This window comes from Watersipora subatra, chromosome 10 (genome assembly GCF_963576615.1).
Source record: "Watersipora subatra chromosome 10, tzWatSuba1.1, whole genome shotgun sequence".
NCBI classification, from domain to species: domain Eukaryota; kingdom Metazoa; phylum Bryozoa; class Gymnolaemata; order Cheilostomatida; family Watersiporidae; genus Watersipora; species Watersipora subatra.
Window position 1 is genome coordinate 47,605,888 of NC_088717.1, and position 25,387 is coordinate 47,631,274.

Here is a 25,387-nt window from a genome sequence, read left to right on the forward strand (position 1 = left end):
TCACATACTGATTTTTCCAGTAGTTCCATTTATCAAGCATGGTGGCACGTTGTTAAATTTTATTGTGGTAAAAACTCATGGTAGTCATACCCTAAGCGATAATCGGAAAAAGCCCCATTTATCATGAACACTAAACCCAAAGTAGCCATTAACATTTCAAAGTCTCGTCTAGAGATAATTCAGGGAGTTGTCTCTCCATCTGATCTTATGTCTGAGTAAAATCAGCAGTGTAGATTTGCATTGTTTCTCTGGACCTCAAGTTTACAGAGGATTATGAAGCATTGGTCGTTGTGAGAGGAATGCGTTCTCGGTATAATTCCAGAGTTTCGAGTCGATTAGGCTCTTGTAACCAATCAAAGAATGAAAATTGGTTGCTGACAGAATGTTAGTTTATAATGACACACTGATTGATATGCTTGGTAATGAAGCATCAAAAATAGATGAAGCCAACCTGCTTCTTTTCATTAACAAGAAGTTTACACTGTTTTTCTAATCGGAATATATATATATAGACTATCGGACTTGAGATACCGCAGATACCACCTTGAGATACCACTATATATATATATATATATATATATACGCTATCAGACTTGAGATACCACAGACCATTATGTTTTTCAGTTACCTCTAAAAAACCATTTCTTTTGAAGAGTGAGAAAACTGATGAATTTTGCTTTTTTCATTGAGTTCTGCAAGTTGGGGAGCTTCAAAATGATAGTTAGTCCAAAAGAAATTGCAGTTTCCTAAGTGTTTTCACAGCCAATGAAAAGTTTTATTACGGTCTGTGATCAGTTGACCTGCTTGTGTATACAAAACTAGGCTTCAGTGTGTTCAATGATAAAATATGCTTCCTCCTTTTGAGCATGAATGTAAGAATTTTGCATTAAAGCTTCAAGTTAATATATTTAGATCCTCAGCTACGTTCCTCGGGTCTATTCAGGTGTCTCAGTCTATCTTCTCGTTTGCGCAGTTTCTTTTGTGTGTGAGGTTATTGACAAATGTCTTTCATTTCTTCTTCAAATATTGATCAAACTCTAAAACAATGGACATTGTCTGACGTTGCCACAATAAATACGCATCTTCATATAGATTATTGATGTTTTTTATCTCCACTGATCTCTGAATAGTGCTCAAAAGAACCTGTAGTCAGCTGTCATGTCACTCGCTGGGAGCAAAATGTTGGACCAGCGGTTACGTTAAGGTAAGTCGCAGAAGTCCATTTGGTTTCTTAGCAGTTGAAAGTTGCAGAGATTAATATAGACTTCATCAACTATTGTTGCCTTTGGTACAGAATGGGTAACCACATCACAAGTTGAGATGGAAAACTTTGCGAGGAAGATGTATTGAGACAACAACAGAATTGTATGTAACATGTATGTCATATAACACTTGTTAACATGTATTAAGAGAACTCAAGAACTACCAGAGGTGCCCTTAATTAGCATAAAACTTGTAGACAAATACTGACTGCAAAAATGCTAAACATGATATAAAGTCTTATAGCAAAGATCATAGCACTAGAACATAGCAAAATTTGAAGCCAATTACTAGCTGTTGTTGGACATAAAGTATTGGCAGTGTCTCAGTCCAGTTAGCTACATGTGTTTACAAATCCTCAAGCTCAAAACTATCATTTCAAATTCCGTCTTCACCACAATTATTCTTTCAGTGTTCTTAAAGACTGTTTTAACCATTAATCTGATCAACTTTTTGGTGAAGTTTCGTCATGTCTGGTGAAAAGATTTGAGCCAAGTTTCATTTCAAGCATGAACGGCCATTGAGAATCTGAAGGATAAAAGTTGTCACGTGTCAGTTTATGATCATACTGTGTAAAAGAGGCTTGACTTGAACATTTTGTGATGTTCTTGTCAACCAAAGTCAGGGTTGTCTTGTATTGTTTAATGTAGTTTTTTACGTGAACTAAGAAAAAAGTAACCCATAAACCAAAAGATCTTTGGTCTTTTACGCAGTTTCTGAGACTGCCATGTTTTAACATCTTGCTTGGTTTTTATTAGATTTCGTATTAATACAAATAACTCTTGGCTCATAATAATATAGTAGGGGATCTACAACACAAGTAAATGACATGGTGTCGTGACTACTTTTTTGGCTTTTTGTTGACTAATAGCAGCAAAATCTTTTCATTTATAATCACAATCTTCCAACTGAGGGTTAGAGATGCTGGTTCTCAGAAATCACAGGAACTTTCGAAACCAAATATTTTAGCAATGTGACGGAAGGTATGGAGCATACACGTGTGATGTTTGAATTAAATCAGGCATAAAGCTTGATAATGCTATACAGCATTTATGCAGATTGATAAACACACACAGAATGATGAAGTGAAATTTATTAATATATATGTTACATGATCTAGTCTAGTTATGTGGTATTTGGCTATGTGGGATGTGGAAGATTTCTATTTAAAGAACTTTGCCATAATGAAGTTTAATAAGCCTTGTGAGATGGATGCCAGTGTAGAAAGCTCATCCAGATAAGCATGTACAACTCTCACTGGAGCCTAAATCTAATTGTTGATAATTCTAACTTGAAGCAAATAATCATTGGTGGTAAGCTGACTAGCTTTCAAGTTTTTCTTGGATGCTATAAAACAACTTTTACTACTTTCAGGCTAAAGATGGGCAGAGTGTTTAGGGGTGCCGCTGTACGCACCCTCTTCTGTATGTGCATAGCCCTCATCACCATCTTGGTCGTAGTACTTTATGAAGGGAAGCTAACAGGAAGTGGATCATGGGCGTGCTCCATGGGTATAGCGTTTTTGATTATAGAAGGAATAGTAACTAACAAAATGACCCAAGGTTTTGACTGGAAATGGTAAGTAGCCCATCTTTTATTAACCCACTAGCCACAGGATAATTTGACAGTGAGCAAAGATTACTTAACAATTCGACTGACTTGCAGATTTCTTGGTTGCTTGCTACTCTATCTTACTAGTACATGCAGTTTTTAAGCTAATAAATAACTTATTGACATGCCTATAGGTGAAATATTTTCGGTTGAGCCACCGAGTAGAAAGACATAATTTGTGCTGAACCAAGCTTAATAAGCCTTGTTAGTGACAGAGAAATTATTAAGACAGAACCACGTACAATCTGTGGTCATTGACTATACTGCCTTATAACATAAAGGGTGAGGGTTCACACTAATTTTCCTTTTGGGGAGCCATTTACCTGGGGTCCATGAGCATCAGCTAGGCTGCTAACAAATGCTAAGTGGGATTTAAAAGTTTTTTTGTTTTTGTGGTAGGCTAGCTCTAAAAAAACAGACTTAACTTTTATATTTTAGTAATTTAGCATAATGAACCTTGTATGACTTAAACTACCAACCTACCTACCATAAGTGAGTGCACTAACAGCTGAACCATAGCTGCTTCCTGCCAAAGATACAGCATATATAATACAATGGGACAAGTATCTCTGTTGTTTATCTCTCTGTTTATGTACTCTGTCGTTGTCTCTGATAGATTCCAACCTACGGCGTTTTCATGATGGCTGTTATTAGCTGTTCGTTTTTTTAGCTTTTAAGAGCTTGTAATCACATCTAGCATATTTTCCACCTACAACACAACAGAGTAAAACATGGTGAACCTTTTGATACCAAATACCTGTAATGTGAATTTTGTTGCAAATCAACTTTTAAGTGATAAGTGTGTTACATTTTGTAAAAGAGGCAAATTTCAACACTGTTTAGTACATGTAAAGAAACTAACATTGTAATGTAAAGAGTGCTTAGATTCAGTTCAGCCTGTGACCCGTCTCGGTGGGAAGTCTAGGTTTTTTGCTTATTGCTCTCAACTCTATGGAATTTGCAATAATAAGTCGTTGTAGCTTTAATGTGTGATATATAACATAAACAATCATAGTACAATGCACAAGTGCACTACACCTACTCTGTTGTCCATAGGTGAGTGTCGCCTTCATATTCGAGTCTTTTTCACTAGGCTCCACCACTCTTGTCTTTGCTGAAACTTGGCTTGTGGCGCACTAGGAGAGCGTGTTCTGTTTGGCTTACTTACGTTGGTGATTACTCGGCTGCTTCTGCCACACAACCGCCTCTCAAGACTGTCGTTAAACTTCACTCTCCTATTATCATATTTTACCTATTGTCAGTCCGTTTACTTACTAAAAATGACACAATCTAATGATGCAATTCATTGATTTTGCAAATAATGTTCCTATTGCAGGTTTAACCCAGCCAGCATCATATTCGCTGGAAACTGCTTGGCAGCCATTTGGTTCCTTCAGCTGAGAACTTTGAGTTTCCACAGTCAGGGCCTAGAGGCCTGCACAAATACAACTGCTGCCCAAGAGTTAACTAAGATAGATCTAACTCTCGCTGCTGACTGGGTCAGTGTGCCATCAGTGCAAAAAAAACATTGAATTCTCTTACTCTGAAATGACAAGATTTGTTTGTAATAAACTTTTTTTCTCTCCAAATGCCAGTTAGGCGACCTATCGACCTATCAAAACACTGCCAAATGTACATTGCTGATTTGACAGGTTGAGCAGTTTAGCGTCGTATTTACAGTAAACTATACCTTTAAATCTTCTCATAACAAAATATTTTCAATTTGAAGCCTCATTTTTGGAGTAAAAATTTCAATTGAATGTAGCTTTTTAAATGTTTTGTGAAGATCTCAGTTCTGTTGTATGAGATCTTTATCTCCTATTATTGATTATTTATAAGCTCCTTCAAGTAGCAAGCTGTATATTTACTTCAGATATGTGGTTGCCTGCTTCCACTAGACAAATCAGAAAAGGATGGGAGAAAAATGCATAGTTATCAATCAATTACGTGTTGTGTTATACACTAACGAAAAAGCTATCAAGAATACTTTTTTCAAAAAATAACTTTTGTTTAATGCGTAATTTTATTTTATTTAAGGCATAATTTTATCTTGTTTAACTGCAATGATTTCATATTGCAGTTAAACTTTATTTAAAACACACTTGTTTTGTTTAACCGATTTCAAAAATCAGCAACTGCTCCAGTACAGATATTTGAATGCATCTTAAATGTTTTGTGCCAGAACAGTACAGCTGTGTTTCAATGACTTGTAAAAATCATTCATGTATTGAGAAGAAGTGCGTATAAATTATTTTTTGTACTTATATATTTGCAGTTAAATTTCTGTGCCTGCGGTCATTGCAACGGAGCAGCTGAGCAGTTCTTTGTTACAATTCTGCTGGTTGGTCGATATTTTCTGCCAAGAGGAGCTCGATTCTATCACCCTGAAAATGATAAAATCAACTTGTTTTTGAAATCAATAGCTAGAACTCATTTCTTCCTTGTTATAACATGTGAGTATTAATAGAGCTACTATTAATAGAGCTACTATTAATAGAGCGCTTTTCTATTAATAAAGCTGCTAATAATAGAGCTATTGTAGGAGTACTATTGATACCTTCATAATTGCATGATCGGCTCGTTCATAAAATGTGTCAGTATTACCGTTGCCTTCATCAATCTCTCCTTGCTCTCTTGCTCTTTTGTCCTTGCTCTTTCTTTTTCACTCATTCTCTTTCACTTGGTATTGTGCTCTCATGCTTTCTTTTTTGCCTCTCTCTAGCTTTTATTCTCTTTCTCTCTTATTCTCTCACTCTCTTGCTTTTTAACCGTTGCATTCTCGTTCTCACTTTTTCCGACATCTTGCTTTCACTCGCTCTCACTTTCTCCTGATCTATCTCGCTCTCTCGTGCCCTTTCTCACGCTTCTCTCACTTTATCGCTTTCTCGATTCATTGCTCTTTCACACTCTCACACGTTGTCTCTTTTTTAATCTCTCTGGCTCTCTCCATCTCTCACCTCCATTTGCTTTCACAGAAAAATTTTTCTGATGGTTTTTTTATGGTTTCTGTTTTATCGCCGACTTCTACACAGCTCTGTTTTTGATTGTCTCTTACATGGTTTATTGTCATCTATAGGCCAATATACTCAATACATACTCAATACATACTCAATAAATACTCAATACATACTCAATACATACTCAATAAATACTCAATACATACTCAATACATACTCAATACATACTCAATACATACTCAATACATACTCAATACATACTCAATACATACTCAATACATACTCAATACATACTCAATACATACTCAATACATACTCAATACATACTCAATACATACTCAATACATACTCAATACATACTCAATACATACTCAATACATACTCAATACATACTCAATACATACTCAATACATACTCAATACATACTCAATACATACTCAATACATACTCAATACATACTCAATACATACTCAATACATACTCAATACATACTCAATACATACTCAATACATACTCAATACATACTCAATACATACTCAATACATACTCAATACATATTCAATACATACTCAATACATACTCAATACATATGTGTATACTTGAACAGGCAATGGGGCAGACGCACTGGATCTGCTTAGCTACACGAGATTCCCAACCGTGCAGGGTAACGCCCAACTAGTCAGCATGCTGCTTATTCTCTTCAGCATCTCAATAGGGCAGTTCTGCATTGACACACTCGGCACAGCTGAGAAAAAAGTGTCCGATGTGCATATCATTGTGGAAACGGATCTGTGGGCCTCTCTTTTGATTATCCTCTGTGATGACATCCCATTCCTAGCAATGCGGCTGTTTGTCATGACCAACTATCAGGTTTGACCTGTTTGTATTTTTTGACACCTTTACTATAATAAAAATCGTGTCAGTCTGTTTGTCCCTCTCTCTGAAGCCACATCCGAAGCCATAATAATCGGCTTCACATCCAAGCACGCTACCATTCGCACCACTCTACTACCTTGCTGAGAAGAATTATGCACATAGTTATTACACAGCATGATCTCTCATGGTGCACCGGACTGCCAGCGTACTAGTGTTATATAATTTCAAAAAGTTCATAAATTATATTATTTAGAAAAAAGAGTTATACAAGCTCGGAAATGTGGAAAATTTGTTAGCCTTGATTAATGTTAACCACATAATTAGATTTGTCTTCTCAATCTATTCTTAAGAAGTCTGCATGCAATGACTGTAAAATGTGAGTCTTTTTTGGTGTAGTGTAGTCCAATGATATGTGATGTAACAACATGCCCATTGATATATTTGCTATAAGTGCTTCTTTTTGTGATAAAAATTAGGCTCTCCTAAACAGAAATTTCCAGAAACCTTAAAAATAAAATGATGTGGCGATAATGTGTTGTTCATAGCTTTAAATCTTTTTGTCTCCCAGGTAGATTGCCGTCTGCTTAGCTATAGAAACATTGCTTTGGGTTAGGCCTTGACATGCGATGCTGACTGAGATATAGTTGTTTGTCTAATGAATATTTTTGCCGAATGCCGACTTTGCACCATCCGGCAGTATGAGCAGAATTAAATACTGTTTATGCCAGTAGTGATCGCCAGAGGAATTCAAGTACGTCTCTCACTTAACCACGAGTAGTTATGATAGATTATGGCATGCTAGTGGATTCTTATGACCTTAACCTTTCGAACTTGAGTACTTTAGCCTTAATATTTGGGCTTAATTCTTGAGACTTGAGTCTAGAACCTTCATTTTGTGGCTTGGATTTTTTAACTTTGTTCAACCATAGAACCTTAGCTTTAGGACCTTCGCCTTCGGATCTTTAACTTAGGACAATGGCTTTGAAATCTTGTCATGCATTTCTAAACCTTTGAAAATTTAAGAAAAGCGCTTCATGAGGCATAGAGTGTCACCTTCACTGCTTCGACTTGAATGAATATTTGGTTTTTCATAGACAAGTAAGAACTGAACCACCTGCTCACTGATAGATACTGTTGACAAAAAAGCAGTACCATCAACTATCTTTGGTCTGTTGGCCCATATAATAGATATCATCACCAAAACTTGATCATTTTTCATTTCAAAATTCTTAATTATTATTATTAATTCTTAATAATTCTTAATAATTGAATCAGCCCTCTAATGACCAGTTATCTAAACATTGACAGATAGGAAACCTTGCTCAGTGTCAAAAAGAGAGTTCAAAAAGGCTGTTTATTACCTTCGCACCTTCTAGCGGCAACAAAAAATGACCAGCATTGGTAGTGTAGTGGCAGCAATAATCAGGGAGTAGAAGTTTTCCTAAAACAGACATAGAGAAATCTCGAGTCAGACGATAAAGCCTTTTGGCTAAAAAGATTTTCATGGAATGATTGTTGGGTCACACTCAAATTGTGAGATTCTGGGGTTTGAGAGATGTGAGATCATTAACAAAGACTTTTTTACTAATCTGCAATAAGAGTAAGAAGGCTTTAACATGACTCTGTTTTATGAGTATGGGTACCCCGGCGGTCCAGTGGGCCGATAAAACACAAAGAATAAATATATGCACCATTATTCCAAAACATTTTAAGGTGGAATAATAGCAGGTGGTTGCGTGTCAGGTTGCAGACTTGCTAGCCATGAGTTCAAATTGTGTATGATGCGGTCTTTTTTTAAATCTCTAGCTGTGGTTTTAGATGGACGGATGGACAGACACACACAGCTATTATTATAGCAAAGATCATAAAACAATGTATCTCAGTTATTATAAAAGTATAAGCCACTCGATGGACTTGTATAGCTGGTTGTCATAGACAGTGGCCCTCTTTACTATAATTTTATACAATCTATATATATATTTCTCAAAGTATGTCTGTCTGTCTGTCATTCCGGCTATAGCTATTATTAGAATAGCTGTAGCTGGACAACAATGCTGATGCAAGCTCATGGCTTACCACCATTACAAGCCTAGCGCCCATTAACAAACTTACTAGAATTACTAGCTTACTTAGTTTATAAGCTGATTTTTAACACAGCTAGTAGTAGAATATTAGTGAGTTTCTTGCAACAACAAAATCTGCGGAACATAGCTCCAAAAGATCTGATGAGAATATTATAAAAAGTTAGACCTTAGTTTTTGAAGAAATAGATTGGCAATTAGCAATTTAAAGTCGTATACAGAGCATGGACATGCAGTCCATGTAGTCCTGGATATTTCATTAGCATGGACAGCCGCAAAAAACTTTAGCCAATGGTCATAGAAGCATTAATGAAGTAATAATAGCCACTAGCTACAGTTCAAAAGGACGAGGTTGTTTTTTGTTCGTTTGGTCTCTGTGTAATTATTAATCTGTTTTCTGAATAACTATTTTATGTATGTGTGTCATCTACATGAATATTGTTTTGTTGCCAACTCATGCAGGTTTGTTTTTATGCTTTATATACTAGGTGTTCAGCGCGATGGGGGTATTCTTCTTCTTCAAGAACTTTGTCTCTATATGTGTCACTTTGCATAAGGGTGTGATGATCTGGTTAGGAAAAGATGAAGATGAGATAGAAGAATATGTAGCCTCACAACCATGGAGTCCAGAACCACTAGACAGAGATTCTATAATGGGTATGTGTGCTAAGGTACCGCAGTCTAATTATAGCTTCCAATAAAAAGTCAGATTATTCATGTTCACTTCTGTTTGCTGAAACATTCAGGTTGTGATACAAAGAGTAACTTTAAAATTGTTTAAACATTAAAAAACTTTTTAAATTGTGATGTTTAAAGATGTTTCTGGCAAAGCTTTAAAATTAAAAAATTATTACCAATGTATTTGATTTTGATTTAAATTTTATTGTTTTAAATCAATGTAAATTAGATGGAAATAAATCTGACATGCATCAAAGGTTTGATATAAAAGTATGAAGATTAATTATGACTGGCATCTATTATTCTCTGCACAGGCTTTTAATTTCAAAACTACCATAATTAAATCAAATCTCAATGGGAACAGAGAAGGCTAAAATATAACCAAACTTAGTTAACCTGCTACTAGTGCAAAAGCCATATTGTCTTTATGGTATGAGTTGCAATGTAATCATAAACTTCAAATAGTGCGCCTGTAAATATTGTATAATTGCAAACAACCACAAAAAGTATGTTATTGTTTTAAAATAGGGAGTCGTCTGCTCATGTACAAAAGTATGATGCTTGAAGATTAAATTGACTATTTAGATGTACTACCACGTGTAATGGTATATCAAAGAGGGCATTTAGATATGATGTATAGTACATCAAAGTTTACTTAAGACTGGTCATTGCAGACACTCCTGACAGTCTAGACTCCATCTCTCAAGCTGCCTCTATTTACTCAAATGAGAACGCTGTCAAATCTCGAGTAGAGAAGCAACACCCAAAAACTGAATGGGGCAACGAAGATACCTGGTTTGGGAAAAGTCAGTCTCAACTTGAAAGAGTAAGTTCTCTCTCTCCCTCTCTCCCTTTTTCCCCCTTTCCCTCTCTCTCCCTCTCCCTCTCTCTCCCTCTCTCTCCCTCTCCCTCTCTCTCCCTCTCTCCCCCTCTCTCCCCCTCTCTCTCACCCTTTCTTTCCCTCTCTCTCCTTCTCTTTCTCTCTCTCTCTCTCTCTCTCTCTCTCTTTCCCTCTCTCTTTCCCTCTCTCCTTCCCTCTCTCTCCTTCCCTCTCTCCTTCCCTCTCTCTCCTTCCCTCTCTCTCCTTCCCTCTCTCTCTCCTTCCTTATCTCTCTCCTTCCCTTTTTCTCTCCCTTTTTCTCTCCTCCTCTCTATCTCCCTCTCTCCCTTTTTCTCGCCTCCTCTCTTCCTCTCTCTCCCTTTTTCTCTCCTCTCTTTCTCTCTTTCTCTCTTTCTCTCTCTCTCTCTCTCTCTCTCTCTCGTTCTCTGTCACTTATTCTTTTTTTTTACTTTTTCTTTCACCCTTTCCCTTACCCTCTCTTTTACCCTCTCTTATCTTCTCTCTCTCACCTCTTTTTCTTACCCTCTCTCACCCTTTTTTCTTACCCTCTCTCTCTTACTCTCTCTCCTTCTTACTCCCTTTCTTTCTTTCTTGCCCTCTCTTTTTCTCTTTCTTACCTTCCTCCTATTTTCTCTTTTCACTTTCTCTCTTTCACACTCTCTTTCTCTCTTTTTTCGACCTCTTTCTTTTGATCTTTCTTTCTCTTTCTACTTTTTCCCTCTCTCTCTCAAGCTCTCTCAAGCTCTCTCAAGCTCTCTCAAGCTCTCTCAAGCTCTCTCAAGCTCTCTCAAGCTCTCTCAAGCTCTCTCAAGCTCTCTCAAGCTCTCTCAAGCTCTCTCAAGCTCTCTCAAGCTCTCTCAAGCTCTCTCAAGCTCTCTCAAGCTCTCTCAAGCTCTCTCAAGCTCTCTCAAGCTCTCTCAAGCTCTCTCAAGCTCTCTCAAGCTCTCTCAAGCTCTCTCAAGCTCTCTCAAGCTCTCTCAAGCTCTCTCAAGCTCTCTCAAGCTCTCTCAAGCTCTCTCAAGCTCTCTCAAGCTCTCTCAAGCTCTCTCAAGCTCTCTCAAGCTCTCTCAAGCTCTCTCAAGCTCTCTCAAGCTCTCTCAAGCTCTCTCAAGCTCTCTCAAGCTCTCAAATAAGTTTTTACAAAAGCGTTATAGTAGCTGCTAAAGGTACAATTTGTTACCCTATGTAGGTGGAAGATACATGTAGTAGCAAGCGCTTCACAAACCTGTTACATACAGAATCTGTCAGCATGTTTCTTTTCTTATAAAGCATATTCATAACCACGACTCCTAACAGAAATTATTTCCTGTCCAGACTACCGAATAGACAAATCTTACACCATTACTCTATGTGATCTATTGATCTATGTGATCATAATAAAAGAGCAGTGGTGCTCACTTCCTTTTTTTCTGATGAATGGCTTGCTTTGGCACTCCAGATGGCCAGTTTGTTTCAAAAGTGTTAGAGAGTTCTTTTCTTTTAAAATGGGCAAGCTCATTATTCACACCATTCTTACTGGCTCTTATTGGGCCATGCAACTATCAATTATTCTATGTACATGTATTACATGTCGTTAAGGTCTACCTGAGGTATGCTCACTACGCAAATGTAGTGTGTTGTAGGAGTTTTTGCAGTCAAATGACATATTCGCAATAGATAGATTACAGACATTTAACAAAGTAATAAAAGTGGCTATATGGTGTATGGTATAACTAGCGAAATGCCCGACCTTGCACAGGTATTAAAAATCAGCTTATAATTGATGAGAGGTAATGTAGATGCCTGCCATTTGTCATTAGCCTGGCACATTGCCAAAGGCTAAGTTTAGTAAGCTTACAAATAAGAGCTTACTACTTAGTCTCACGAGAGAGCAAGTAACATAAAATTATGTTACACCGTAACAGATGGCGGTAACGTATTTTCACGCACATAGCGACAAATATCGCCCAATGAATCCATCAATCTCACGTAGCGAAATTGGTAAGGCATTCGAGTAAGCTTACCAATAAGAGCTAAATACTTGCTCCCACGGAAGAGCAATTATGTTATATCATAATGGATAGCGGTAGCGTATTTTCACCCACATAGCGACATATTTTGCCTTAAGAATCTGTCAATCGCGTGCAGTTAAATTGGTACGGCATTTTAAATCCCAAGCAATACGGATTCTTTATGCCAAAATTTTATAAGCTACAGCTGGATATATTAAACTACACACAGATACACAGATTTTGAGACACATACAGTCAAACATGGATAACTCGTCCACGGATAGCTCGAACACATGGTTAATTCGAACATTTCCTTTGGTCCGTTCCCACGTAATGATAAATTGCTATAGATAACTCGAACTCAACACTGTTAATTCGAACTGTTTTTTGCCCAACAGCTACCGAAACGGTTGTTTTCGCTTTAGAAAATCACTTTATTCAAAGCCATAGAGGTAAACTTCATCTTTTCGTAATTCATAAGCGTCGTTATTACCACCATCGGCAAAATATTTTTGTCAACGACTTTTCTAAAAGTTTGGTGAAATTTGATTTATACTGCGATACGATGAATAGCACGGGCTAGCCGGGTCACGCGCGCAAGAATTTTCGCCACGCACATACAAAACAAAAATCGCATGTTGTTTTGTATGTGCGTGGCGAAAATCCTTGAGTGCGTGACTCGGCTAGCCCGTGATGAATAGTTTTCCGACGTTGATTCCGTGTTGAATCAACGTCGGAATGTTGAATGTTTAAAACGTCTTAAAAAATGTTGTAATTAAACGTATACGTTGTCTGAGCTACAAAAAACTATTCATCGTTTGACCTAAACACAGAATACGTGTGTACATTCAATAAGTATCTATTAAAAAAGCGTGACTGATATAGAATGTACCGTAAAACCTCGTAAAACTTCTAATTGAACTGCCTCGGAGTGTTGCTCTTAACGAATCCCAGGTAAAGTAAGGTAATCTGCATAAACTTCAAGAAAAAACGGCAAAATTGATCGTGGGTAAAATCCCAAAAGAAAAAAATGTCTTTTCTTTTGAGCATTTCAACAACGATCAAGTTTTGCCAATGTCAATCTGAAAACGTCCTGGCAAAAACATCCCCTCAAACAACAAACCAATCTCAAGTGATTGAAAAATCTCTATACTTTTTCATGAAAACGTTTTAAACTGTACATTAGAAGCATTTAATTTGAAACAAGCCATTTGTGCTTTTGATTTATATTATAGTTTGTATATGTACATGTATCTACTAATAAATAAGTAAATATATGGACTTGTGACAGTGCTCTGATAACTTGAATGCTCTGATAATTCGAACACTTTTGCTCGGTCCCTTGAAATTCGAGTTATCCATGTTTGACTGTACATGTATATATATATAGACTGTTTCTACAATATTTGAGCCCAAAGCTTGTAGCAGTCTTATAGAGTGCACGATCGTCATCGGATTGTAAATGTTGCTATAGTTTAGCTTAGAGAAGTTAGATAGAATTGTTTAGCTATTGACCAGTAGATTTGAACATCTATAATTCAGTGTCTGCTTAACGCAGCAGCTGCAATATCATGAATCATTAAAAATGCATTGGTCAGTGTATACTAGCAACTCAAGTTTGGTTGACTTACTCTGGGGTTGATCTCTACTGCTATAGGGTAGTCATAACAAACCCAGCGTTTAGTAGATCAAACCTATCCTAATAGTATGTTTTTGAATGATATTTGATATCTTATCAAACTTAGATAAGTCCAAAATTATCCAAACTATTCAAAACTATTACGGATGCCATTCAAAGTAGCACCGTGTAACATATTCAGCTTTACAGTAACTTCCACTCAAGATTGGGTTAATACTGTATGAGCTGTTGCATTGGATGACTAACCCTTCCAATGTTGCTAGTTAGTTTGTCATCGCTCAATAAGGCGGCGCCTCAGTATTTCACCTTTTTTATTGATTTTAAGGATGCGTCCAATTGATTTTGTATCTAGTTTAACTTAAATGAGAATCATTTAGCTTCGGTATTGGAAATTTTAACATTCGTCTCTGCTTAGTGACTATAAGTGATCCAATGCAATGCGGCGGCAAACAAACTGGCTGCAGGTAAAATATTAGTATTGTTACTGCTTGTAAACAGTTTTATACCTAGACACTTGTTTATTAGTGTTGTGTATACTATTCAGCAATTAAAACTTTTATTTTGTACCAAAATACTGTAAAATAGTGAATGAGTATTGGAGCATATGTTATTATGCATGTTGAAAAGGTTTAAACAGATTCGTCAATGTGTATTGGAGAACTGGGTCGATTAGTGTATTATCATTGACTATTACTTTCAACAAAAGGAAGGAACTAATATTAGCATCGTGAGAAAACACCTTAAGATTAGCTGTCAATATCAGCGCTCTAGAATGCATCCTTGACACTTAAAAGGATTAATCAAATAAAAATAAATATAGAAATCCATTATGTTGATTAAAGTGTTTCCATTTGGCTGCTTCATCAGGATATTATTGTTTTTTAAAGCAAGTAAATGACAGAAAGCCAGTAGCGTAGTAGATATTATTCACAACCTTTTCTAAGGTGTGTTGATGCCACAGGTGAAGCCTGTGTGCTTTAGTTCCATCCTTATTGGTACAAAATGGTTCACAGAAAAGTTGCTAACAAATCTTTCATCAGTTCATATGTAATGTAATTTATGTATGGCATTGTTCAAAGTTTGGCTACAATCTCTACACTTCATTTTAATATTTTAGGAAAATACTTCAGGAACTATTGAAAGTTCACAGAATGGTGTTTCTCAATCTCAAGATTGGGACGTGGAAGCAGGCCCCAAGGACCTTGATAGAAATCCTCTAGCCAGTCAACAACTAGAAATTTGGAACCCTGAAGGTATAGTTTAAATAAATGCATGGCCTAGGATTGTCTACTTGAAGGTTTGCAGCATTTACATTAGAGATTAAATTTTTAAGTCGTTCGCATAAATGCTTAATGTTTCAGTAGTATCTGGTGTTATAGGGAGAAAATCCTAGGCAGACTCTAGTTTGCAAATCTCTGTCGTAGCTGCTGATTAGAGAAACTTTATAATGTGAGCACGTGTCAAGGCATAACAACGCTCCTAAATGTTAAGGTGTTCACACAAATGATGAGATACAAATATAACACTGTTTTTTGTAAACTTTGAGAATTAGAGTTACTAATGTATTCAATGAATGGCAATTTCCGTAAAATTGAAAAGCTGAGAAAACATCAAAAAGTAGCCACAAATGTTAGACATCTCTTGTAATAGCAGATTCTTTTAGAAAATTTCATTCACACACCGTATTAGAACTATTTTGTTTTAATGATTTTTAAATAAGTTGCTGTTTCAATTAATTCAAACTTATGTTGTGGTTTTCTAACATATTTATAAAAAAAAACAGAAAATTGTATTTCCTCCTTATGAAAGTAAAAAAGTAAACAAATGATATGATCAAAGAGATAGTTCATCATTTTAACTGGTTTATAGAAGTGTCTCTGCTAAACAAATTTTTCTTACATTTGATAATTTTCTAAATATTTACTAAAGTTAAAAGGACTGATAATCATTATAAACTGATTATCATTCATTTGAATAATACTGCACCTCAATCGCAGCTGCTATGCCTAAATTTGATAAAACTGTGTTCTGATTTTGTGTGACTGTAACACTTTGTGTGAGCGGAAACTTCTGAAAATGAAATATGAATACAGGAGCAATCTAATCTTCTTTGCTATTTTTTAAAATTCCACAGCTTAGAAAGTTTGCAGAATGTTTATTTATGTATTACAACTAGTAACAGTTATTTTCATGTAAGTTTCTGAACATCACAAACCACAAAAGCCGTAGAAAATCACCCTTTTTTCTCCAACGGTATTTGCCCGTGCGATTTGCTCATTTTTGATTTAGCTAGATTGCAGTTGAATCCAGTCAGTAAGTATTCCTTTCCATTGTGCTCTAGCACACAGTCTAGACACGTATCTTACTACCTCATGTAGCAGCAGCATTTGATATTTAAAATAAGACATGCTTAAGTGAACAACTGAAACTCGCGGACAGTAGGAAGGCTAATTTGTGTCGATAACTAACAAAACAAGCTATCCTATGGGATTTCCTATAATCAACATCCGTCTTTTCACAAGCGAATTCTCCAGCCGCAGCTGTTGCTGTTAGATCAAAGCAGCATATTTGTTTCATCTGCATCATGGTCAACACACCTTGAAGATGGTGGAACATAAGAATCTGTAAAACTTACTACTATAATAACAAGCTTGATTTTGCGCTTAAGCCAGTTATGGATTTTTTTATTTTACATGATATATTGTCGGAGTTTCATTGCAGTTTATATAATTTAATGACTGACTAAAAAATATTTTTGGATATTAGAAAATATGATTGCTTGTTTTAACGGTCAGCTGTTTTCATATTGTCGATTTAGCACAATATGGGAGATTTGTAAATGTAATTGCAATGTATTTATAGTCAAATGTAAGGGATGGTATATATTAACTTGCTCTTATTGACATTACTAAGGCTAGTATCGGTATTAAATGTTGACTAGTTGGAATAGAATAGCAAGAATCATAGCGATTGTTTCCTACTGTATCCTACCGTGTAACACCTACTGTATTATACAGCTGATCCAGCCTACTTCACTGAAGGCTATGCCTTGGAATGTGATGCACTGGTGGAAGTGAGTAGAATTGGACACAGTAGGTACATCAGTGCTCCGCTAGGACCAGCCTTGATGAGAGGACAGATTGACTACAGACAAGCACTGCCTAAACCTCAGCCACCACGTATTGATTCGGCTCACTCAGATAAAATAGAAAAAAAGAAACGAGAAAACACTCAAGGTTACCTTTGTTTCTTTGTTATTTTAATTAGCCGTAGAACTGATCTTTCAGTAGCGGAAGGAGAATCTAACATTTTTTAGATTTCTTTAAATCTATAATGATAGACTTAAATAATTTTCAGCTTTTATAAGTTAAATTGTCGTTTTATTATGGTATTATAACATCAAAACAGCTAAGCTAAATAATTTGAAATTTGCCATACTCACACAATAAACTCCCACCTTGATTGATTACTTACTTCAAGGTATAATGATATTATATAATTCTTTTGAAAATGTGGTTTATTTAAAATAAGGTATTAAATTATTGTTTAAAACTAAATATGTCTAATTCATTAGAGTTTGAACGCAAAAATTTAATGCAGCGATTTGATATAACATAGAATTACTTATGTTAAGAAAAAAATAATTTTTGCTCACAGAAATTATCTCATAGCTCAGAGCTGCATCAGGGCACATGTGATCTTTGGTGGCATGGTAGCTTTGTAACTTTGTTGAAATATACTTTCGTATATACATGTATATATGCACTAGCTGTGCTGCCCGGCGTTGTCCAGGTATTAACAACCAGCTTACAAATGAGAAGTAATGAGAGTTGCCTGCCACTTGCTATTAGCCTGGCACATTGCCAATGGATAACTTGAGTAAACTTACTAATAAGAGCTACCGCTTCTCATGATGTTACGTCATCATATTACTTCCTGACAGAGAGAATTAGCGCATTTGCTCCCATATAGTGACATATATCATCAAATGAATATATAGGCACTGGATTGGCGAGTCAAAGGGTTCGAGATAAAATCTTCTCCAATATGGACTCTTAATTCAAAGATTTTATTAGCCATAGCTGGAACTACACACATACATACGATTAAACATGAGAAATGTATATAGAGCTAAGCATTTCTATATGCATACTCATGCAAATATAAATAATGTGCTGAAGTGTTGAAATAGGTTAACTGTACTTACTATGTCTTTTTGGCTTGATGTTTTTCTGGTGGCACGAGAGAAGAACATCAAGCCAAAAATGGATAATTACAGGTCACCTATTTCAACACTAGCTATTTATAACCCTTTTTAAGTCATAAAATACTGCTAGCAGTAGGACTAACTATATATCTATCTACATTTATAAGTATGTGTATAATTGAGAGCCTATATGTGATTGGATATAGGTATGCTAAGTATATACAGTATGTGATTGTGCACTTTCACTTATGTACATGTTTATATGTACAATAATTTTACACAGATTTGCCTGAAGAGCCTGACAGTGAAAAAGAGAAGAAATCAAAGCCAAAGTCAGATAAGGTAAATTGTAGCATTGTTTAAAATAACAGAGAATTTGTTCTTTGGCAACAATCAAATATAATTTAACTAGCTGTGCCACTCGGCGTTGCCCGTGTAATAGAAGAGTATTTGGCCAGAAAATTGATTTGTATTTAATATATAACAACATTTGCCATTCTAACTTTCAAACTACATATCATGAGAAAAATAAAAACAGCTGTAAAGGTTTTAAAACTTTGTCAAACAACTGTACCTTTCAAGCTAGTAGCCTGGCATACTGCCAATGGAAAATTCCACTAAGCTAGTTAATAAGGTAAGGCTTCCAATGACGGTAAGCCATGACTTTGAGTCTGCATTGTTGTTCAGCTCAGGTGTTCTAATAATAGCTATAGCCGGAAAACCTACAGACGGATCTACAGACGGACTTTGAGAAATATATATATAGATTAAACTTTCCCAAATTATTACAGTCAGATGAAAGTGGGTTTACTATTTGGACTCACTTTAAAGACGCTCTAACAATGCATAATCTTAAAAGACTTCTAGGCTACAAGGTCTGAACGGAGTTGTTAATCTATTTATTTCATTCAGTATGCTAATCTTATCTATTCTCAAGCTCAAATCATGAAGTAAAACTGCTGGTACACGAGCTTATTTTTACCTATTAGTTTCGGATGAATGTTTGCAATCACCAATTTTTATCACGATGATCTCTCAAGCTGATTTACACTGCTACAATTTTTTGTGTGCAGATATGTCCGTTACTTCTATTACTTACTAGCGCACTACATTGGTAAAGTGGAATCTTTCTTTAAGAAACAGGTATTTTTCATTTATGAAGCCAGGGTTAAAATTTGTTGGTTGAGGAACATGAGTGCCTGTTTAGTATTTTGCATCAATTTGTAACAGTGAACAAAAAAGAATTTAAGTTGTATATTTGATCTGCTATGAGTGGTTGTCGTTGCTGAATAACTCTCAGTAAACTAAAAAAAGTCCAAACTGTAACCTTACCAGTTTTTTTAGAAAATTTTCAGTCATCTAATAATGAAAATTTTGGAAAGATCATTTGATAAAGTTTTGGGCAACATTTGACAGTTGTTGACAGATGTTGCCCGTGGCTGATAGCTGATGAGACCTATCAGCTATCAGCCTTGAACCTTGAATACCTTGAACCTTATCAGCTATGAGCTCTAAACCTTGAATACTTATATTTTTTACTAAACTATACAAAAGAAGGCATGAGCGTACAAAAAACAGAAAAGATTATGTAATAGTATAAAATATTGGTCACCCTAAACTGTAAAAAATAAGCAATTTTGCTACTATATTATATATTTTCACACTGCTCCATTCAAATACATTATTTTTTCTTTCAGTATTACATCATTAACCCTTTTAAGCTAACATTTTTATATAATTATATGCATGTACAATGTATATACATTCGTGGGTTTTATTGACTCGAGAAGTCTCATTTAGTGACATCTGGTCTTGTATTCTTTTTTAAGAATTTGATAGAGTGTCTCTGATTTTATTTAGCTGGAAGAGGATATTGAAGACATTCTATCGGCTGTCGATGAAGAGCCAAAGAAAGAAAAAAAGAAAAAAAAGAAAAAAGATCGGGAAAAAGACAAAGAAAAGACCGAAGATGGAGCCGATGAAGAGAAACGGTATTTCTATATGGAATTGTACATGTTGACTGGCTTGTTTTTCTTGCGGAATAAGTCTGGCTACACACATGGATGAAATAAAAAATAGGAAAAATATCCCTAATTAAATCTATAAATTACCAAAGATGAAATTGAATACTTTTAGGTATTATATATCTTTTAGCTTTTCTGTTGCTATTTGCTTTCTAACTAGCTCGTGAATATTGAACATATTTTTTTGAGGGAATCAGATTCAATCTGTGGCTATACACAACTACACTACTAATGGATTGACAAATAGATTGACCAATGAAAATGCCCAATGATTTGACAATTGACTAATGAAAATGAGTTGTGGGAAAAACATAAAACCTCTGCTAGGCTTTTTATTAACACTGTTGGAGAATCATAAGCAAATTTGATATAGAGTACAGATCAACAATTTGGAATAGCTATAACATTCAAGAGCTGTTTGCGTTGTAATGTTTTTTAGCGCAATTTTAGAAAGTATTGTGTTGAAAAATATTTCCTCAGTGTATTACTCAACACATTATTTTTAAAAACTACTACAAAAAACTCAGTGTTTCGAGTTTTGTCACATTGAGTGTTTGTTCGAAATTGTAAACATTACACTTTGTTGATAAAAATCAGTCAAGTACAAAAATAATGAGTAGAATCAAACTAGCCAAAACTTTCTGGTTTTAATAGAATCGATCAGGTGAAACAGCATTGGGAAGATTTTGGTGACAGGTACTATTCGCACTAGTGCCCTATAAATGCTTTCAATAAAACCTTTTTTCATATATAATGATTGTGTTTTTTGTATAAAACCCTTCAAAAGTGGCTCTTGAATTAACTCCATTTGCGCTAAAATTTATTAACACAAAATTAAGATTATATTTGTTAAAAATACCACATTTCTGCCACTTACAGACATGCTAGTTTCTTCTTTACCAATGTAGACCAACTTATACTGTCAACAAGTCAGTTTTACATACATCTCTTCTGCTGATGTTGTAGTCACCCCTTTAATTGTTGCATTACTACAGATCATACAAGTTATAATAGAACTTTAGTTTATTTTGTAGTGAAGAAAAGAAACATAAAAAGAAAAAGTCAAAATCGGAAGAGCGAGATTTAGATGAAGAGCCAGAACGAGCTGAGAAACACAAAAAGAAGAAAAAGAACAAGAACAAGGATAAAGATAAAGACCATGATTAACTCTTTGATTTTATCAACTCTAAAATATGTTTCTACTGCTTGAAAATTTAATAGACAAACATCACACAAAATAGTTTACATTAGAATAGAAAGTTATTTATTGAGTCTGAAGTTAACCGAATGCATATTTGTGTACTGCTACTTGGAGTAGTCTGTCATAGACTGTCTTGCAAAGTTACAAACAAATAGGATGACAGACTCGTCATTGTAAGCATAGAAGCAATCATTGTAAGCATAGAAGCAATCACTTTCTAGTAAAATTTGTTATAGCTTCTCACAATTTACATTCTCAAATATGTATAGCCATGTTTTCACAATGTTTTCTTATAGAGTTTTCTAGGTCAATTGTGCAAAGTTATCGGTAAAATTTTGTTGTGGTATTTAAAAGTGAATCCACCCTTTTTATATGGCACGTACTTTATCTTCCTCTTTATAACCATCTTTACTAAAAATAAGCCTTTTTTATAAAATAAGCCTAAAAATAAGTTTTTTATCAGGCTGGCAAAAATTATTCTTTTGTATTAATGTTTTAGTATTGTAGTTTTATTTTTACCAGCTCTTCTTTTTAGGTCAAGATAAATTGTAATTTAAGCATCGAGTCTGGCAAATTATGTTTTGAACTGGAGTGAGTTCTACCGACAACCTGACATCAAAAAAGAAATGATTTTTTGGGGAGTTCTAGGAGTAGAGCAATTCACAAGCAAGATCATAGCTAAAAATAAGATAGCTAAAATACTGAAAGCAGTCAATTTGGATTTAGCCATCTTTGTCATAAAAGCATCCTACTAAATAATACCATTCCTGTTATAGAAGCATGCTACTAAATAATACCATTCCTGTCATAGAAGCATGCTACTAAATAATACCATTCCTGTCATAGAAGCATGCTACTAAATAATACCATTCCTGTTATAGAAACATGCTACCAAATAATACCATTTCTGTCATAGAAGCATGCTACTAAATAATACCATTCCTGTCATAGAAGCATGCTACTAAATAATACCATTCCTGTCATAAAAGCATGCTACTAAATAATACCATTCCTGTCATAGAAGCATGCTACTAAATAATACCATTCCTGTTATAGAAGCATGCTACTAAATAATACCATTCCTGTTATAGAAACATGCTATTAAATAATACCATTCCTGTCATAGAAGCATGCTACTAAATAATACCATTCCTGTTATAGAAGCATGCTACCAAATAATACCATTCCTGTTATAGAAACATGCTACTAAATAATACCATTCCTGTCATAGAAGCATGCTACTAAATAATACCATTCCTGTCATAGAAGCATGCTACTAAATAATACCATTTCTGTCATAGAAGCATGCTACTAAATAATACCATTCCTGTTATAGAAGCATGCTACCAAATAATACCATTCCTGTTATAGAAACATGCTACTAAATAATACCATTCCTGTCATAGAAGCATGCTACTAAATAATACCATTCCTATCATAGAAGCATGCTACTAAATAATACCATTTCTGTATTGCTCTGCAACAAACTGCAATAGGTTTCATCAGCATTTCAACCTGTCAAGCAACATTTAGTTTTAGATTTAACTTCTTGGCTTTTCTATCTAGCTTGCTCCGTTTCTCTTTCGTTCTTACCTCAACCTTTTCTGTTTTCCTTTTGGTGTCCCTCTCTCAACTTTTACTCCTCTTTGTTTTTTCTCTTTCCTCCTTCTTTTCTCTTGTTTTAACTCTTTCTCTGTCCATGCCCTTTTCTTTTGATATCCCCTTTATCCCCCATTTATTTTCCTCTTTTTGTCTCTTTGTTTTTCTCTTTTTTCTCTGTAGCACACATTCTTTCTCTCCCTTTTTCCTGCCTTTCCTCTTTTTCTCCCTCTCTTCTCTCTCTCTCCTCTCCTTCTTTCTCATCCTCTCTCCCTCTTTCTCTCTCTCTCTCTCTCTCTCTTTCTCCCTCTCTTCTCTTTCCTCTCTTCTCTCTTTTTCTCCCTCTCTCTCCTCTCTCCCTTTCCTCTCCTTCTCTCTCCTTCTTTCTCTCCTTCTTTCTCTCCCTCTCTCTCCCCCCCCCCCCTCTCCACCCTCAAACCCCCTCTTCCCCTCTCCCTCTTTTCCCCTCTCCCCCTTTCCCTCTCTCTCCTTCCCGCTCTCCCTCTCGCTCCCTCTCTCTCTCCCTCTCTCTCTCCCCCTCTCTCTCCCCCTCTCTCTCACCCTCTCTTTTTCCCTCTCTCTCCCTCTCTCTCCCTCTCTTTCCCTTTCCCTCCCTCTTTCTCCCTCTTTCTCTCTCTCCCTCTCTCTTTTCATTATTTAAGACAAGCAGGCATTACAGCATAAATAATAAACTTAAATTGTTTGGGATTGCAGCGATAACTAATCGTCACATTTCACGCCAGATTTGTATACAAAAATCTACTTAAAAGATTTTACTGGGTGCTTTTGAATATTTTGACTAGTTTTAGCTAAAAACAGAACAGAATGTGCAAAGATATTTATCTAGCAATTCTACCACGGACTCACTTGGGAAGTATATCAAAGTAGAAGCCTGCAAAAAAGCTTGATTTTACATAACATGCATTCAGGCAATGTTCATTTTTTGAGAATACAATACAGTTGTGTTTTAAATTATTAATGGCATAACTTGGCAGTATACTGCATTTGGCAGACTCCTTTGGTAAATTATAAACTCAAAGTTTTAAAGAATAACTTGGTTGTACTTTTGATCTACTTTTGGAGCAATGTAAATAAAATAAAAGAAATTTAATTTTTATTGTTTGGCATAATTTGCAAGATCTTAAAGTTAAAAAAGAACCTCCTTACAATAGCATTTTGTTTATAGGATGATTTACCAAAAGGTAATAAAATTTGTTGTTCACTGTCATTGTTCTCATCTCCTTTTGCTCATGCTACACCTATCTTTGCATCTTTGAACAGCTTTTTAAGTTGAAATGTATAAGCACCACAGAGTTTTGTAATTCTGCAAAGATTAGTGTGAATAGAGAGATAATCATACTATAAGATAAGGTGAATAGAGAGATAATCATACTATAAGATAAGGTGAATAGAAAAAGCTATTCGAATAGACTAACCAGTGTCAAAAGTTTACAATGAGGGTGATAGCTTTAGTATACATATTTATGATACATGTATTCTGTTCTGATTGCATCTTTATCAAGGCTTCTCTTAAAAAAGTTAGCCATTAATAACCTGTGACTGAATAGGCATTGTAATATGCTGCCAGACATTGCGTCATATCACGCAATTTAGGTACTTATTAGACATTTTCTCTGCACATGTTTTAAAATAGACCAGAAAGTTACTTTATTCAAAAGAACAAGGAGAAATAGTTGCTTTAGTCAATGAACCTCACTTCAAACAGCAGTTGATTGAAATATTTGTCTAGAACCAAGCTGAGCGCCTATGTACTGCCAAGTTGGTTTTATTTAACAAATTCTCATATAGAAAGGATTGAGGCCACACAAGGTTTACAATAAGCCATAATTCCGTGCAATCTCCCGTAACTCTTGCAAAGAAATTTCCTTAATTTTTTCAAATGGCACTAAAAGCAGTCTCGCAATGTTTAGTGAAATGAGTTAGTCTGAGGTCTAAAACTGCTGTGAAATCCCATCGGACACATAGCAAGTTTGGTTTGTAAAGTAACACAGTAGCTAAGTTACAATAGAATTGTTACATTTGTTGTTCCTGTTAGATCAATAGTAGAGCAGCTTATTTCTAGGGTTCTATTTTCTTTCTTTAATTAACTCTATAAATTACCAAAGATGAAATTGAATGCCTTTTTTGTGTAATATATCTGTGAGCTTTCCTGTTGGCTGATGACTGAGATCTGCAAATCTAACCAACTAGTGAATATGAAACATTTGTTTGAAGGAATCAAATTTAAATTTGAACCACCGTGTTAATAAAATAGCCTATTTTTATTCACTGCAAACACACCATATAGATAATCAATAGTGTTTGCGCATGACCTGGCTGAAAAACACTCGATAGATACTCTCTGCAAGCTGTAGGAAGCAGACAAGTATTATTAAAAAAGATGGAATTGATTAACTAAAAA

General features: G+C 35.3%; 2 protein-coding genes across 2 annotated transcripts; one reads left to right on the plus strand and one right to left on the minus strand.

Moving 5' to 3' along the window:
- Positions 1 to 1,122: 1,122 nt before the first annotated feature.
- Positions 1,123 to 21,809, plus strand: LOC137406318 (uncharacterized). Its single transcript, XM_068092878.1, has 12 exons — positions 1,123 to 1,204; positions 2,635 to 2,838; positions 4,208 to 4,370; positions 5,147 to 5,324; positions 6,436 to 6,698; positions 9,274 to 9,442; positions 10,138 to 10,289; positions 15,052 to 15,187; positions 16,952 to 17,170; positions 18,425 to 18,483; positions 20,002 to 20,132; positions 21,200 to 21,809. The coding sequence occupies exons 2-12, from the start codon at positions 2,642 to 2,644 to the stop codon at positions 21,330 to 21,332; spliced, it is 1,800 nt and encodes a 599-aa protein (XP_067948979.1). The 5' UTR covers positions 1,123 to 1,204; positions 2,635 to 2,641; the 3' UTR covers positions 21,333 to 21,809.
- Positions 21,810 to 22,995: 1,186 nt separating this feature from the next.
- Positions 22,996 to 23,619, minus strand: LOC137407161 (octapeptide-repeat protein T2-like). Its single transcript, XM_068093763.1, has one exon. The coding sequence runs from the start codon at positions 23,617 to 23,619 to the stop codon at positions 22,996 to 22,998; it is 624 nt and encodes a 207-aa protein (XP_067949864.1).
- Positions 23,620 to 25,387: the final 1,768 nt, after the last annotated feature.